General features: G+C 42.1%; 1 protein-coding gene across 3 annotated transcripts in view; it reads right to left on the bottom strand.

Moving 5' to 3' along the window:
• Nucleotides 1-3,631: 3,631 nt before the first annotated feature.
• LOC133390537 (cytochrome P450 2D14-like) overlaps nt 3,632-16,787 on the bottom strand; it is a 33,481-nt gene continuing 20,325 nt past the window's right edge. For all 3 annotated transcript variants that reach the window (XM_061639332.1, XM_061639330.1, XM_061639331.1), the window contains 3 exons: nt 12,749-12,936; nt 11,633-11,774; nt 3,632-4,483 (listed from right to left, as the gene is read on the bottom strand). In XM_061639332.1, coding sequence (XP_061495316.1) covers nt 4,305-4,483; nt 11,633-11,774; nt 12,749-12,936 — 509 coding nt within the window. In that variant the 3' untranslated portion in view covers nt 3,632-4,304. The remainder of the gene's footprint in view (nt 4,484-11,632; nt 11,775-12,748; nt 12,937-16,787) is intronic.

Raw genomic sequence — 16,787 nt, 5'->3', positions numbered from 1 at the left:
CTACCTAGTAAACCTAACGTAAAATCCACTAAGACTCCTCCTCATCTCCAGCCAGATGCTCCCGTTTCACCTTCTATTTCCTGGACAGAAAGACGACACTTGGATCCAAATGAGACTGGAATATGTTCTCAGCCCTCGCAAACTTTTGGTCATGTTAATAGGGGGGGTAAATTGATAATTTCAAATGTAAGTGTAATAAGACCGGAATTAGACCAAATTTCCCCACTAGCTGAACTTAATCCTTGAAACTTACAGGCATGTGATGACAATAATTTGTTTCACCCAGTCCCGGTCGTTTCCCTTACCTCCGGGCTTAGTGATGCCTTTAACTTATTATTCTGGAACATAGCTGGATGGAATAATAAAGCAAATGATCCAGAGCTTTTAACATTCCTCCGTACATTTGATCTCATATGTCTCCAAGAAAAATGGTTAACAGAAGATCAACCTTTTTTTGTTAATGGATTTAAATGTTGGACTAAACCAGCTAAGCGCTTTGCGCAGAAAGGCCAAGCCAGTGGAGGCGTAGCGTTTTTAATTTCCACAGAGCTAAACGCTACAGTAACAGAGATACCATTCTCATCTCCAGAACATTGCCTAGCCCTAATTATATCTTTTAAATCACTTTCTTTACAAACGTCTCCATCTCTTCCACCTCTCATTTGTATAAATGTATATATTCCCCCCAGTGGCCCAAGCTTAAACTCTCAAAGGTGGCAAGATCTCCTAGAATTTATTGAGCAAATCCAAGAAAAATATCCCATATATAATTTAGTTATGGGTGGAGACTTCAATGCCAGGACGGGACCCAATATTCCAAACTCATTAGTACTTCCAGACCTATGTCAAGGAGACTATTCATTCCTTCCTCGTACTTCATATGATAAAGTAATAAATCTAAATGGACATGCTCTATATAAGATGCTGATAGGTATAGGCTTGTTGTGCCTCAATGGCACTGAATATGATTCGTCTGAAGGATTTTTCACTTTTATAACCAAAAGAGGTGCCAGCGTGGTAGATTATGTGTTGATCTCTCCACAAATTCTAGATCTTGTAAAGAATTTTGATATTGCCTATAGATCTGACAGTGACCATCTTCTACTGTCACTCTCCTTGTCCCTTTTTGTTAGTAAATCAAAAATACCAGACGTTTCAGGGCCCAAAACGCAGAAGATGGTCTCCCTTGGTTCTTGAGGAAGTAAAATCAATTCTAATGTCTTCTCCATTGATGGAGTTAAGGCATAAGGCTACCTTGCCATCTAATGACATAAATGTGATCTTTGAACAGATTGTATCCCATCTTCTTCCAGCTGTCAGCACATCTAAGGCTATCCCAGATATAATTCAGCATGGGAATAAACCGTGGTTTGATAAAGCCTGTTTGGCTAAAAAGAAGCAGGTCTGTTATCAAACCCGTTTTACTAGATTACATTATTCGGAATCTGCCATAGTCAAACTTTATACTCTCAAAAAAGAATATAATAACTTATTAAAATATAAAAGATCATCTTATGTTACCTCATTCTGGCAAAGACTTGGGGCTGCGGCTCTCAATTCCAATCAGGAGATCTTCTGGAGATTGGTTCGTAATTCTCAGTCTGATAACTCCCACATCTCAATTCCTCCAATCCTCCCCAAGTCTTGGATTACCCATTTTCAGGCAATTTTCGACGACCCATTCCCCTTGGATCTTCCCACCTTTGCCATCCCCATAGACTGTCCACAATGGCCCCCAGTAACTGGAACTGAAATAGACAACTTGATCACGCAATTGCGCTCCGGGAAAGCCCCAGGTCAAGACTTCTTACCAGCTGAACTGTATCAATCTTTCCCTATATGGTGGCGCCCTATTCTTGCCACCTTATTTACTAAAATCAATGAAACGGGCCATATCCCCCATAGTTGGAAAACGAGCATTGTAGTGCCAATATTTAAAAAAGGTGATCCCACTAAACCATCAAACTTTAGACCCATAAGCCTTTTGGACGTTGCCGCAAAACTGTACGGGCGTTTTCTTCTAAATAAACTCCTTGATTGGGACAAGGAGCAAGCTATTATATCAGACGTCCAAGCAGGGTTCAGGGAAGGGGCTTCAACAATACACCAACTGTTTATTCTACAGCACCTTGTTAAGCATGTAAAGATGAACTCACAACGCTCTTTATATCTAGCGTTTATTGATTTCTCGGCTGCCTTTGATTCTGTTAACCGTCGTATACTCTGGAGTAAACTTGAAAAGGCTGGCATTAATAAAAGATTGCTTTGGCTTCTCCAATCCTTACATCAAGACATGGTCTTAAGAATTCGCTTAGGTCATACCGGTCGCCTATCGCAAAAAATTCCAATGAAGAGAGGAGTAAAGCAGGGCTGCATATTGGCCCCTTTCTTGTTCAACTTCTTTATTAATGATATTATCCCGGCAATGTCCTCCCCGACTTTTTTTCCACCCTCAATCAAAGATAGAAAAATTCCGGTCCTTCTATATGCGGATGACTTACTCCTACTCTCCCAAAATAGGATAGGCTTTAAACAAATGCTCTCACATTTCCAGACATACTGTGCCGCTCAATGTCTTCAAGTTAATTATACAAAAACTAAAATAATGATATGCGGAAAGTATAACAAAGTCAAATCCATCTGGCGCTTAAATGGACATATAATAGAACAGGTCCAAACTTTTAAGTATTTGGGAATCTACATTAACAACAAATTGTCATGGGCTCAACAGTTGGCACACATCAAACTTTTAGCTCTTAAGGCCCTTGGTCTTTTGAAGAATTTTTTTTATTCCAAGGGTGGCCAACTGCTGAGACCCATGTCCAAACTTTACATATCAAAAATTCTTCCAAAAATCTTGTATGGGTGTGAGATCTGGGGCCCTTCCCTCCGGACAGCCCTAGAACCAATTCAAAACACCTTCTTTAAACAAATCTTAGGCTTACCCAAAGGCACCCCGGCGGCTTTTATGAGAATAGAACTTAATTCCCCCTCCCTAATGGCCAGAGTTGACCTAGTGTTTTTACGCTTATGGAAAAAATTCTCGGAGGCCAACTCACCCTCACTGGCCAAACTTTGCTGGGAGGTACAACTAGAAAAAGGGGGTTGGGCTAAAATTTCTATGATCTGGGTATCCAGTATCTTTTGACCCCTCCTCTGCTCGCCAGTCTCAATCCAAAGGTTCTGTCTAACCAAATTTACGATAGTGACGCACAACATGACATCACAAGGATCGCCACTTCCCATTTTTCCAAATGGTTTATCTACATCAAACCAAATCATATATGGCCGCCCTATTTAGATGTCCTAACATGCGCGCCCCTCAGAAGAGCCTATACTGAATTACGTTTCCAGATGATGCCCTCAAATTGTTTGTATGGCCGATACTTAGGTATCCCACATGCTGAAAGGTTATGCATAGCAGGATGCAGAGTGCCAGAAGATCTAATCCATTACATGCTCGATTGTCCTCTATATTCTTCCCCAGGAACAAGATTTTTAGCACCGCTGATTCCAATGAATAATAACGACAATAAGTCCCAGATTTTGATTTTTTTATTATCTGCTATTCAGCCACATATGATAATTTCTATTGCTAACTTTGCTCTAGCGGCAAAGAAACTGAGAGCTTCTTATTCTGGGAATAGTTGTTAAAATCAATTTATTTGAAATTTTAATTTAAATTCAATTTAGGATGATTATTTTATATTGTATGAATGTATATAGTATTCTTGTTGTAACAGCCTATGGCTATAAACAACTTATTAATAAACTGACTAAGACTTTCTAGAGATTTTCTGCAATCAAAAAACAAAATCCATCTGGCTTTGAAATCTGTTGAAGAAGGGAATTGCAGAGTAAGTGAATACACACATAGAAGGTGGAGTAGCGCCTTCACCAAAGTGTAATACAAGGGGCAGGGAAGCTCAGAGAGTCATCCTTGGCATGAAATTCGAGGTGTTACAAGTATGTTTTTATTTATTGAATGCTGGAGGGTCTTAGTCCATGTACAAAGGCATCTTCTAGTTCCATATCTGGAGCAATTCTTCTTTTCCAGCCACACTGGTGGTGTAACCTCAGGGCCAAGCTACATATTACTTTTAATGTGTAGTTCCTAATGTACACATTCAAGGGTGATAGACCATGTGGTTGTCATTGCCTGTGACTTTGTCACCCGATATCCTTGCATTTCCCATTGTTTTCTCTCTCTGTGTCTCTTTGACTCCTTAACTGCCCATTTCTGACTTCTCCTCTGCTTTTGGGGTTAATGGTCAGGACTGTTAGATATACTAAACTTGGAACCATTACCTAGGAATGGCACAAATCTGGAAAGGGGATGGATTAACTGTGAGGGCATATAATCTTTCTTCCTTGGGCCTGGGATAGTTCTCAGGAATGCAAAAGGTGAAATGCTGCAGGAGGCTGGTGAAGAAGAGGAAGAGCTCCATTTTGGCCAGCTGTTCTCCAGGGCAAGCATGACGACCTGCAAGTAAAAGACACATAATATTTTGTGCATCAGAATAGGAGGAAGGATAGCACATGAACCCTCTCCCTGAAACCTTCAATACTCAAAACCCACAACTACTTTCACTTGCCCTTGGCAGAGGCAAAGTTTAGTCAGTTCATGTTGATTTTGAGCCACTCTCACCTATGCGAAGCCAGTCACATGACTTGTACTGCTAAGGGCTAAAATCAGCGTAGATTCTCCTTTTGGAATATGTGAAGGAATGAAACTATTTCAGCTGCTTGGTGCTAACTGATGTGACATTTAAGGGGGAAATGTAGATGAAAGCAGGAGCAGGCAATCTGTGGCTCTGCAGATGTTGTTAGACTCCAACTCCCACCAGCCCCAGCCAGCATAGCTAATAGTCAGGGATGATGGAAGCTGTAGCCCAACAACATCTGGAGGTCCACATGTTGCTCACCCTAAAGAAGGAGACAGAAACCAAGGAAATCATGGTAAAGAGAAATTGAAATGAACTCTACTGCTTTTCCAATTAGACATGCCATTGGGAGGGGGGGAATGGAAATCATGTATATGTAACTCTGTAGATAGAGTGGGTTAGGTTTACAATCTGGATGGGTGGCCGCTTAGGAACCACATGTATGTCCTGTCACTTTGATTGCCATGACGGAAGAAAGATGAGATATAAATTAGGTCTGTGCACCATATTTGGCTGAGGCCCGAGCCAAATTGGGCCTATTCTGAGGGATCCATGTCTCGCTTGATTCAGGTTGAGACAGCTCCGGATCACTACAGGTTGGGTTGGGCAGCCCAGAGCAATCTGGGGCTGTCAGGGAGCAGGGCATCAGGCAAAAAGGAGAGGCGGGCATGCACAGGAAGAAGGAGAAACTGGGAAAAGGAGGCACCTCTTCATGAGAGAAGGTATGTGCCTTTTCCTCCCAACCTCTCCTTCCTGCTAGGACTACACTTCTTGATGGAATCCTCCCACTTGCCAGCTGATAAGCAAAGGATTCATTCTGCACGGTGCTGCTTGCTGCTCCTTTGAGAGTGGCTTGTGAAGGAGCAGAACCCTGCACTATGGAATCATTTAGGTTACCAGCTGGTAAGCAGCTGCTTGTTCATGAGCATGCAGGGAAGCCACTCGTAAAGGACCAGCACTGATTCCATCCTGCAGGGTCCCATTTGCACCCACATGCTCTCAGCAGGAAGGGGGGGAAAGATGCAGTGTCTCCTCCTTCCCCAGCCTTCCCAAACATATTTTTAAATCCTATGGCGCTGATCTGTGGGACCCATGGCAGGCCAATCCACCTTGTCCCAACCAGGGCCCCACTTGCCCTGTCCCAGATCCATCCCCAAAGCAACCTGGGGATTCAAAGGGACCTTGATAGGCTGGAGCATTGGGCTGAAAACAACAGAATGAAATTCAACAGGGATAAATGCAAAGTCCTACACTTAGGAAAAAGAAACCAAATGCACAAGTTATAAGATGGGGGATACTTGGCTCAGCAATACGACATGTGAGAAGGATCTTGGAATTGTCGTTGATCACAAGCTGAATATGAGCCAACAGTGTGATGTGGCTGCAAAAAAGGCAAATGCTGTATTAGGCTGCATTAACAGGAGTATAGCTTCCAAATCACGTGAAGTATTAGTTCCCCTCTATTCAGCACTGGTTAGGCCTCATCTTGAATACTGCGTCCAGTTCTGGTCTCTGCAATTCAAGAAGGATGCAGACAAACTGGAACAAGTTCAGAGGAGGGCAACAAGGATGATCAGGGGACTGGAAACAAAGCCCTATGAGGAGAGACTAAAAGAACTGGGCATGTTTAGCCTGGAAAAGAGAAGACTGAGGGGAGATATGATAGCACTCTTCCAGTACATGAAAGGTTGTCACATAGAGGAGGGACGGGATCTCTTCTCAGTTGTCCCAGAGTGCAGGACACGGAATAATGGGCTCAAGTTGCAGGAAGCCAGATTTTGACTGGACATCAGGAAAAACTCCCTAACTGTTAGAGCCATATGACAATGGAATCAATTACCAAGAGAGATAGCAGGCTCCCCGACACTGGAGGCATTCAAGAAGCAGCTGGACAGCCATCTGTCAGGAATGCTTTGATTTGGATTCCTGCATTGAGCAGGGGGTTGGACTTGATGGCCTTATAGGCCCCTTCCAACTCTACTATTCTATGATTCTATGGGTGTGGGATTAAGGGTTTTTAAGCCCTACCTTAATTTAATAGCTCTAATAAAATTGCAAGAAAATACATAAATAATAAGTTTAGAGAACTGTTGTTATATGCCTTCAAGTCAATTAAGACTTATAGCGTCTGTTATGAACTACCCTGTTCAGATCTTGTAAGTTAAGTTTTGTGGCTTACTTTATGGAATCAATCCATCTCTTGTTTGGTCTTCCTCTTCTGCTACTACCTTCTGTTTTTCCCAGCATTACTGTCCTTTTAAGTGAATAATGTCTTCTCATTATGTGTCCAAAGTATGATAACCTCTGTTTCATCATTCTAGCTTCTAGTGATAGTTCTGGTTTAATTTGTTCTAACACCCAATTATTTGTCTTTTTCGCCATCCATGGTAGGTGCAAAGCTCTCCTCCAACACCACATTTCAAACGAGTTGATTTTTCTTTTATCTATTTTTTCACTGTCCGCCTTTAACATCCATACAGAGAGATTGGGAATACCACAGTCTGAATGATCTTGACTTTAGTGTTCAGTGACACATCATTGCATTTGAGGACCTTTTCTAGTTCCTCATAGCTGCCCACCCCAGTCCTAGCCTTCTTCTGATTTCTTGACTATTGCCTCTGTCAAGAATAGCTAACTTTGGTCAAGCTGAAGTGAGGCAACCAGAGAGAATTCTGGGAGCCTGTGGCTTCCTTAAGATTCCCTACTGGGGAAGATCCGAAGCTCAGTGTCAGACAGGCAATTTACAACCTTGCAAGAAAATGCAACTGATTCTTAGGTGTTGCCCCTTATCAGCATCCTGGGATTAAAAGTCAGGAAGAGGGGATATTGTAGATTGGGACACCTGGATGGTGCTGTCTCGCTCTCTCAATCTTCAAAGACTTCAAAGGAAGGGATCCCCAGCAGGGGCGGGATATGGCTATTTACTGTCCCCCCTCCTTGTTGAGGAAAAGAAACCCATAAATATGAAGAAGGTTCTTTCAAAAGGGAGTTCCCACATGTTCCATCGACCTCGACTCGCTGACGTGTAACAGGGACAGCCGTTTGGGAACCGGCTGCTCCATGAAGGAATAGAGTTACTTGGATGTAAGTATAGGATCTTAGTTAGGATAAGTCTTTCTTTTGTTTCGTGTCTGTATTGAACATCTCTCCTTTTGTTATGCCAGTGACCATGTGTAGCCCGCCTGAGGGTGATTAGCTTTAAGGAATCAAACTATTATTTCTCCTTTTGTATATACCAACGTATCTACTCTTAAATAAACAACTTTGTATAAAAGGTTTGTATTGGCTTGCAACTAAGGATTCTAAATGTAGTGCTGGAAGGCTGAACGCTACGGATTGATTAGTGAGGGTAAATCCCTCTAAAATCACATAGTTCTCTGAGGTCCCTTCACTCAGGGGAAGAATTTAGAAAGAAGGGTGGTGGCAGTGAATACCAGGGATAATTACTTCCGTGGAAAGGGAGGAGTGTGCCTGAGAAGTGGAGACCCAGTGGGGTGGGGACTGTTCTCAGAAGCAAAGAACCCCCTTGGAGTACTGAGGGTGAGGAACCCCAGGGGGATGGTTCTTTGACAGCCTCCATTTTGGTTAATGACTGTGCCAAGGTATTGATAATCCTGGACAAGTTCAATATCCTTGTTGCAAACTTTAAAGTTACATAAGTCTTCTGTTGTCATTACTTTAGTCTTCTTGATGTTCAGCTGTAGTCCTGCTTTTGTGCTTTCCTCTTGAACTTTCATCAGCATTAGTTTCAAATTATTACTGGTTTCTGCTAATAGTATGGTATCGTCTGCATATCTTAAAATATTGATATTTCTCCCTCCAGTTTTCACACCTCCTTCATCTTGGTCCAATCCCGCTTTCCGTATGATATGTTCTGCATATAGAATAAACAGATAGGGTGATAAAATACACCCCTGTCTCACACCCTTTCCGATGGGGAATCATTTGGTTTCTCCATATTCTGTCCTTACAGTAGCCACTTGTCCAGAGTATAGGTTGCGCACCAGGACAATGAGATGTTGTGGAACCCCAATTTCTTTTAAAGCATTCCATAGTTTCCCATGATCTAAACAGTCAGAGACTTTGCTGTAATCTATAATGCACAGGCTGATTTTCTTCTGAAATTCCTTGGTCTGTTCCATCATCCAACGTATGTTTGCCATATGATCTCTGGTACCTCTTCCTTTCTAAGTCCAGCTTGGACATCTGGCATTTCTCGTTCCATATATGGTAAGAGCCTTTGTTGTAGAATCTTGAGCATTATTTTACTTGCATGGGGTATTAAGGCGATAGTTCGATAATTACTGCATTCCCTGGGATCCCCTTTCTTTAGAATTGGGATGTATATTGAATGTTTCCAGTCTGTGGGCCATTGTTTTCTTTTCCATATTTCTTGACAAATTTTGGTCAAAATTTGGACAGATTCGGTCTCAGTAGCTTGTAGCAACTCTATTGGTATACCATCTGTTCCTGGTGATTTGTTTCTTCCAAGTATTTTAAGAGCAGCTTTCACCTCACATTCTAGAATTTCTGGTTCTTCATCATAAGGTTCCTCCATGAGTAAATCTGTTATCCTTGAATCTCTTTTATAGCATTCTTCAGTGTATTGATTTCATCTTCTTTTTATTTTATCTTGGTCAGTCAGTGTGCTCCCCTGTTGTTTATTCAACATCCCTACCCTTGGTTTAAATTTCTCTTTAATTTCTCACATCTTTTAGAATAGGGCTCTTGTTCTACCATTTTTGTTGTCCTCTTCTATTTCTAGGCAATAACTATTGTAATAGTCCTCTTTGTCCCTACGTACTGGTTGCTGTATTGTTGCATTTAGGGTTCTAACTGTGTTTCTATGTCCTTTTGCTTTTGCTTTTCTTCTCTCTTTAACCATTTTAAGAGTTTCATCAGTCATCCATTGGGGTCTTTCGCTCTTTTTAACTAGAGGTATGTATGTATGTATGTATGTATGTATGTATGTATGTATGTATGTATGTATGTATGTATGTATGTATGTATGTATTTTATTACATTTATATACCGCCCCATAGCCAAAGCTCTCTGGGCGGTTTACAGTATTGTCTCTTTGCATTCTTCCCTGATAATGTCTCTGACTTCAATGCATAGTTCTTCTGGTTCTCTGTCAACTAAGTTTAAAGCCTCAAATCTGTTCCTTATTTGATCTTTATATTATTCTGGGATGTTATTTAAATTGTATTTTGGCATTATGATTGCTTTGTTGGTTTTCTTTAGCTTTACTCTGATTTTCGATATTACTAGTTTATGATCTGTACCGCAGTCTGCTCCTGATCTTGTTTTTGCAGAAAGTATGGAACTTCTCCATCTTCTGCTACCAATGATATAATCTGTTTGATTCCTATATTGACCATTTGGTGATGTCCATGTGTACAGTCGTCTTTTTGGTTGCTCAAAAAATGTGTTTGCAAGAAACAAATTATTGGCTTCACAGAATTCAATAAGTCTTTTGCCTGCTTCATTTCTATCTCCTGAGCCCCATTTCCCCACAATTCCTAGTTCTTCTCTTTCCCTTCTTTTGCATTCCAGTCCCCCATGATTATCAGCACATCTTGTTTTGGTGTGTGATCAATTTCTTCCTGTACTTCAACATAAAATCTTTCCAATTCCTCTTCTTCTGTGTTTGCTGTTGGAGCATAGACTTGGATGATGGTTATGTTAATAGGTTTCCTGTTAAATCTCATTGATATCACTCGCTCAGACCTTGCATTATAGCTCCTAATTGCTTTTGCTACATCACCTCTCACTATTAAAGCAACACTGTTTCTTCTTAATTTCTCATTTCCTGCATAAATTATCTATTTTAATTCAGTCACGCCAAGTGTTGATAAGTTCCATTTCTTGCTTGACAACTTCTTACTTTTCTGGTTCATACTTCTCACATTCCATGTTCCTATTGTGCATGTTGTACAACTCCAGACTCTCCTTTAGCATCTTTGCGCATCAGCCTCTGGACTTCCTTTCGGCTTTGACCCAGCTGCATCATTAGTCACAGCGCTACTCATATGTCCGTTGTTCTTCCCCAGTAGCTCAGTGAGTGTCTTCTGACGTGGGGGTCTCATCTTCCAGCACTCTCTCATGTTGCATTTTGGATACTCTGTTCATAGGGTTTTCATGGTAAGAGATACTCAGAGGTGGTTTACCATTGCCTTCCTCTGATTCTGGATGCACCAGACTCTAGAAGATGAACAGAAAAGGATGGAAACTTCTTTATATTTAATTGTTGTAAACCGCCCAGAGAGCTTCAGCTATCGGGCGGTATACAAATGCAATAAATAAATAAATAAATATTGCTAATAAGCGTGATTAGGGAAATAGTCTAGACTAGGTGTAGCTGGATGCATTTTCTTAATTTATTCTCATTTGCGTTTGTGGTTAACTGTTGAAACTGTTTTAAAATTATCCCTACCCTGCCAACATCTTGATAATAATGGCTGAAATTGCTGCCTTCATAAACCTTTCATCTAGCTTTGTTTTAGTGCAGTTTTGTCTAAGGCCTTGCTATTCACTCCACACATATTTGCCTTACCCACATTGCCTAATACAGAGCGCTGGCTCAACCAGTAAATACGTTGCAGAGATTAAAGGGCTGTTTATGGGTAGGGAGGCAGAGAATAAAGATACCCACTTGATGTCTCAGCACCATTTGGGAAAGAGGAAGGAAGACAATACAATAGGGCCCCACTCATATGGCGGGTTACGTTCCGGACCCCTGCTGTAAAGTGAAAACCGCTGTAAAGTGGAACTCATTGAATAGTATGGTGTGCGATGCCTGAAAAGCACCGTAAAAGCAGAACAAGCACTGTACGAGTGGGGCTTTAGTCCAATTGTGTCTAATTGAGACCGCTGTATTAGTGAATCGCTGTAAAGCGAAGTGCCATAAAGCGGGGCCCTACCGTAGTACAACTTGCAACCCTCCTCCTTATATCTCTTGGATTTACCTGCAGAGAAAGGCAAGAAGGCCTCTCTCTTAACGAACTTCCCATTTGCATCTAGAAAGTGCTCTGGGTAAAATTCTTGTGGCTTCTCCCACATGGTCTCATCCTTCAGTACAGAGGAGAAATGGCTAAAGACAATGGTCTCCTAAAATGGCAGAAAAACAAAGGGATTAGAATCCACTGCTGGTTTCATCATGTAGCTTTTCTCTCTCTCAATATATAATGTAATTAACAAATGAAATAAATTAAAAATGGGTGTTTTTATAGAAGGGTTGTTTGTTTTCAAAGTTTAATTCATGTTCATAAGGGGTTTATTGGGAGGAAATATTCCTGGTCATCCTGGACACCAACTAGTGAACAAAGTGGAGAGAGTTGGTTTGAGAGTTGGCACTTTACATCTGTAGTATCATCTCCTGACGGTTAAGGCATACAATTAACCCCAAAGGGGATGTGCTGAAGTAGGAGGGGGAAAGGGTCAGTCAGTAGCAGCTTGGGAAAGAGACTGGGAAACCCACTAAAATTTGAACGTCACATAATTGTGTATTTTATTATATACACCAAATTACCTTAGGTAATCTTTTCGGCACCAGGTCAAGACTTTCCTCTTCTCCCAGGCACTTTAGCATGTGTTTTTTAAATTGTTTTTAATTTTTTTAAATTGTCTTTTAAATTATTTTTAAAAGGTGTGTTTTAAATTTGTATGTTTGTTTTTTCATGTTTTTAGTTGCTGTAAACTGCCCAGAGAGCTTTGGCTATGGGGTGGTATACAAATACAATAAATAAATAAATAAATAGGTTAAAATTCCAATAACGTGCTGAAGCAATGCACTACAGGGCATTGTGAGAATTTAAAATAGTGGGTAGAATCTGAGAATCAGATATGTAAGACATATATATAGGGATTGGTACTACAAAGGTAAAATTTAACGTAGAAGACATAAAATCAGTGTCACACTCTACCTTCAGTCCCTCATGAGTGACAGTTGAACCTTATTAGTGCTAACTTTGGTTTGCTGTGAGCATCAAGATCTCTCACATTGTCCTTTATGTGTGATCAGCCAGGTTGTGGTTTAGCACCTGTGATTTCATTTTTTAAAATATACTTTTCAGGTACGGTACCTTGGGAATGACAAACTTGCCAACTTCAGTATCTCTGTGTGTCAGAAATGGAAAGGAAATAGGTGTCACATCAGCACAACGTTGAATTTCATGTATCACAGCACAAGTATAAGGCAGTCTCAACTGGTCTTTCATCATGGGTGATTTTACCCGGCCAATCACTTGATCAACTTCTTCTTGGACCCTTTCTGGAAATATTAATTTATAATTATTAATGTATTGCATATGCACCCAAATTTACTGTTAATAATAATAATAATAAATTTAATTTCTTCGTCGCCTATCTGGCCAATGGCCACTCTAGGCGACTTACAAAATTGTTAGAATACAATTAATAAAATACAGTAATACAATATAAAAACAATACATCTGCAGCAACAATATTAAAACTGGGCAGGAGGCATTACAGTTATAACAATTAACCCTCCCCGGATACCCCGAAGGCCTGCTGAAAGAGCCAGGTCTTTAAGGCTTTCCGAAACACATTTAGGGAAGAGGCGTACCGGAGATCTTGTGGGAGGGAGTTCCAAAGAGTGGGGGCCGCCACTGAGAATGCCCTCTCTCTAGTACCCGCCAATCTGGCTGTTTTTGTTGGCGGGATTGAGAGAAGGCCCTGTGTGGCCGATCTTGTCGGGCGGCATAATTGGTGGCGTTGAAGGCGCTCCGTGAGATAAACTGGGCCAAAACCGTGTAGGGATTTAAAGGTCAATACCAACACCTTGAATTGGGCTCGGAAAACAACTGGTAGCCAGTGTAGGTCGAACAACACTGGTGTGATGTGATCTCGGCGGCGACTATTCGTAAGTAGTCGAGCCGCCGCATTTTGTATCAGTTGTAATTTCCGGACCGTTTTCAAGGGTAACCCCACGTAGAGCGCATTACAGTAGTCCAAACGAGAGGTGACCAGGGCGTGTACCACAAGTGGGAGCTGGTGAACAGGAAGGTAGGGTTGCAGCCTTCGTATGAGGTGTAGTTGGTACCAGGCTGCCCGGCTCACTGCCAAAATCTGAGCCTCCATGGACAGCCTGGAATCAAGCACAACCCCAAGGCTGCAGACCTGGTCCTTTAGGGGTAGACTCACCCCGTTGAACTTCAGGTCAATATCGCCCAACCTTCTCTTGTCCCCCACAAGTAGTACCTCGGTCTTATCAGGGTTCAACTTCAGCTTGTTCCTTCCCATCCATCCACTCACGGATTCCAGGCACTTGGACAAGATCTCCACAGCCAACTCTGGTGAAGATTTAAACGAGAGATAGAGCTGAGTGTCATCCGCATATTGATGACACTGCAGCCCAAATCTCCTGATGATTGCCCCCAGCGGCTTCATATAGATGTTAAATAGCATGGGAGAGAGGATAGAGCCCTGTGGCACACCACAATTGAGAGGCCAAGGGTCTGATACCTCCTCCCCCAACGCTACCTGTTGGTACCTGTCGGAGAGAAAGGAATGGAACCACTGTAATACAGTGCCTCCAATTCCCAATCCCTCCAGGCGAAGCAGAAGGATACTGTGGTCGACAGTATCAAAAGCCGCTGAGAGATCGAGGAGGACAAGAAGGCCCATCTAATGCCCTCCTCAAATCATCTACCAGAGCGACCAAGGCTGTTTCAGTTCCGTGACCAGTCCTGAAACCCGATTGGTATGGATCCAAATAATCCATTTCATCCAAGTGTGCTGACAACTGGTTGGCCACCACTCGCTCAATGACCTTGCCCAGAAATGGTAGATTATGGCTCAGGTACCACAACACTCATAAACAAAATCTTCAAAACATAGGAAGCCTCAAAATGGCACATTCAGAACAGGAAACACACATTCCATGCTGGATGTTTTGTTCTGATCTGATCTTACCATCAAACCTTTCCCTCCCCTCTAGAATATTTTGAAAAGCTTTCTATCCTCTATGCTACTCATCTCACCACATGCCAATTAGGCCCCAGCTATGCTTGCTGAAAGCTTGAAAATGTATTTCCTCTTCCCTTCAATATCTACCTTGGTAGCACTAATTGATGATGTGAATATTTTTAAGGCAAGGTTTCGAAATCTTGTTTAGCTGCCCTATCCTAACTCAAAATGCTTTTTAATGGATATGTGAAATAATCTCCAGTACTCTGAAATTTCAGTTAGTTTAGTTTATTATTAGATTAGCTCAAGGATTGCCAACCTTTTTGGACCAGAAGGAATAGTTCAAATTTTGAGAGGGCTGAGGGCAGCAGTCACAAAATGGCTGTTATGAGGGTGTGGCATAACACAAAATTACAGAGTAGTCATTGTGAAGCGTTCCCCATAATTGTATTTCCATACTAGATAAACAACTCCAAACAAATCACTTAGTAATCACAGGTCTAACTTCATTCATTGGCTAATAACACTGACAGGCAGGCACAGCCAAGCTGGCTCATTTTACAGAAATCACTTAGAAGGGTACTTGCACCTTTTGCTCCATAACTTTCTTTCTAGAAGGACTAGAGACTTAATCTTTTTTTAAAATGAAAGTTCAGATTCTGCACTACCCACTGAGGGTGCCACTGAAGACCTTTGGGGGCACCATGGCACTACAGGCAATGGGTTGGCAACCTCTGGTTTAGCTTATCATTTATCATATACACTATACAATTCCTGTACACTGTAGACATGTATATTTCCCAAATTCTCTCATTGGTTTTAGATTCCTCCATCTTATTAATTAATTAATTATACTTGTATACCGCCCCATAGCCGAAGCTCTCTGGGCGGTTTACAGTAACTTCAACTGTAATATTTACAGTGTCTTCAACAATCTAACTATAACAGTGGACTTGGACAGTCAAATGCCTATTACTTTGAAAGCATACATATTTGGAGCACTCTTAGCTATGCAGACATGCATACATTTGGGAACTGACTAAAAAAAAAGTCAGTTTAATACACATCCACCCAAATGGCTTGAACAAGAATCTGTAAACATCCACAGATAGGGATGTAGAGATAAGAAAACTCTGAATAAACTCATGTCATTGTCTGGAGAAGGAAAGATGGAACGTGTCATGGCCCCGTCAGAGGACTCATCAGACAAGGATGACTCGGGAGTAACAGCAGCAGACCCAGAAGCAGCAGACCCAGAAGGAGAAATGGAGGAAACTCCTGAGAACCCAGCTCTTTCTCCCCCTCAGCTGCAGAGCACCCCAGACACAGCTGAAGCCCTTCAGCCAGACGCAGACAGTGAACAGGATACTCCCCCCTCACCTGCAGAACATAGACAACAGAAGGTCAGGCAGAAGAGGGGCAGACCTGTCCACTTAAGGCCAAAACGCTGATGGCTCACACCTGCTGACAAACCTGCTCCTTAAAAGTCAAACCTTGGCTTCAGCTTGTTGCTGACTACAATGTCAGGTATGACCACTGTGTGTCTTCCTATCCCCTGAACCTTGACTTGGACTGATCTCTCGGCAAACTAGACCCGGACCTTCACTGATGTCTCTTCTGGATTTCTGGCTTGGCACGTAAGCTTTGAACGGCCTCTGCCCTTATCTTGCTTCCTCCTTGCTAGCCTGGCAGATTTATAGCCAAGCTGTTGGCTGAGGACTTACGGCCTGGCAATTACCAAGGAATCTCCAGCCCTGCCTGCACCCCCACCGACACTGCTGTCTCAGTGAAGAGCTGACAGAACTGCCATCACTGGTGCTTTTTTTGTTTGTTTGTTTGGGGATGGGTAGCTCTAACTTGCTGCCCAGAAAAATGTATGATAAAATCCTAGGTCAGTTCCCAAACTTTTTCCCTCCATGGATCACTTGAAAATTGCTTATGGTGTTGATGGACCACTTAATTACTTTTCTGCCTGTTGTATCAATTGTAATGCGCTATGCTAGATGCCAGGGCTGGCTCCAGGAATGCCGGGGCCCTTGGGCATCAGCTTGGCCTGGGTCCCAGTGTGTTGTGTACGTGTGCGCACCTGCAGACCTGCGCATGCACGCACACGGACCCCCATGCCCCCATCTACCTGTCTGCTGTCTTTTACCATTGCCCTTAACAAAGGGCAACACCCATATTTTTTAATGG

This window comes from Rhineura floridana, chromosome 8 (genome assembly GCF_030035675.1).
Source record: "Rhineura floridana isolate rRhiFlo1 chromosome 8, rRhiFlo1.hap2, whole genome shotgun sequence".
Taxonomy (NCBI): Eukaryota; Metazoa; Chordata; class Lepidosauria; order Squamata; family Rhineuridae; genus Rhineura; species Rhineura floridana.
The sequence above is the reverse complement of the archived record's forward strand: the minus strand, read 5'-3'. Positions and strand labels throughout refer to the sequence as shown.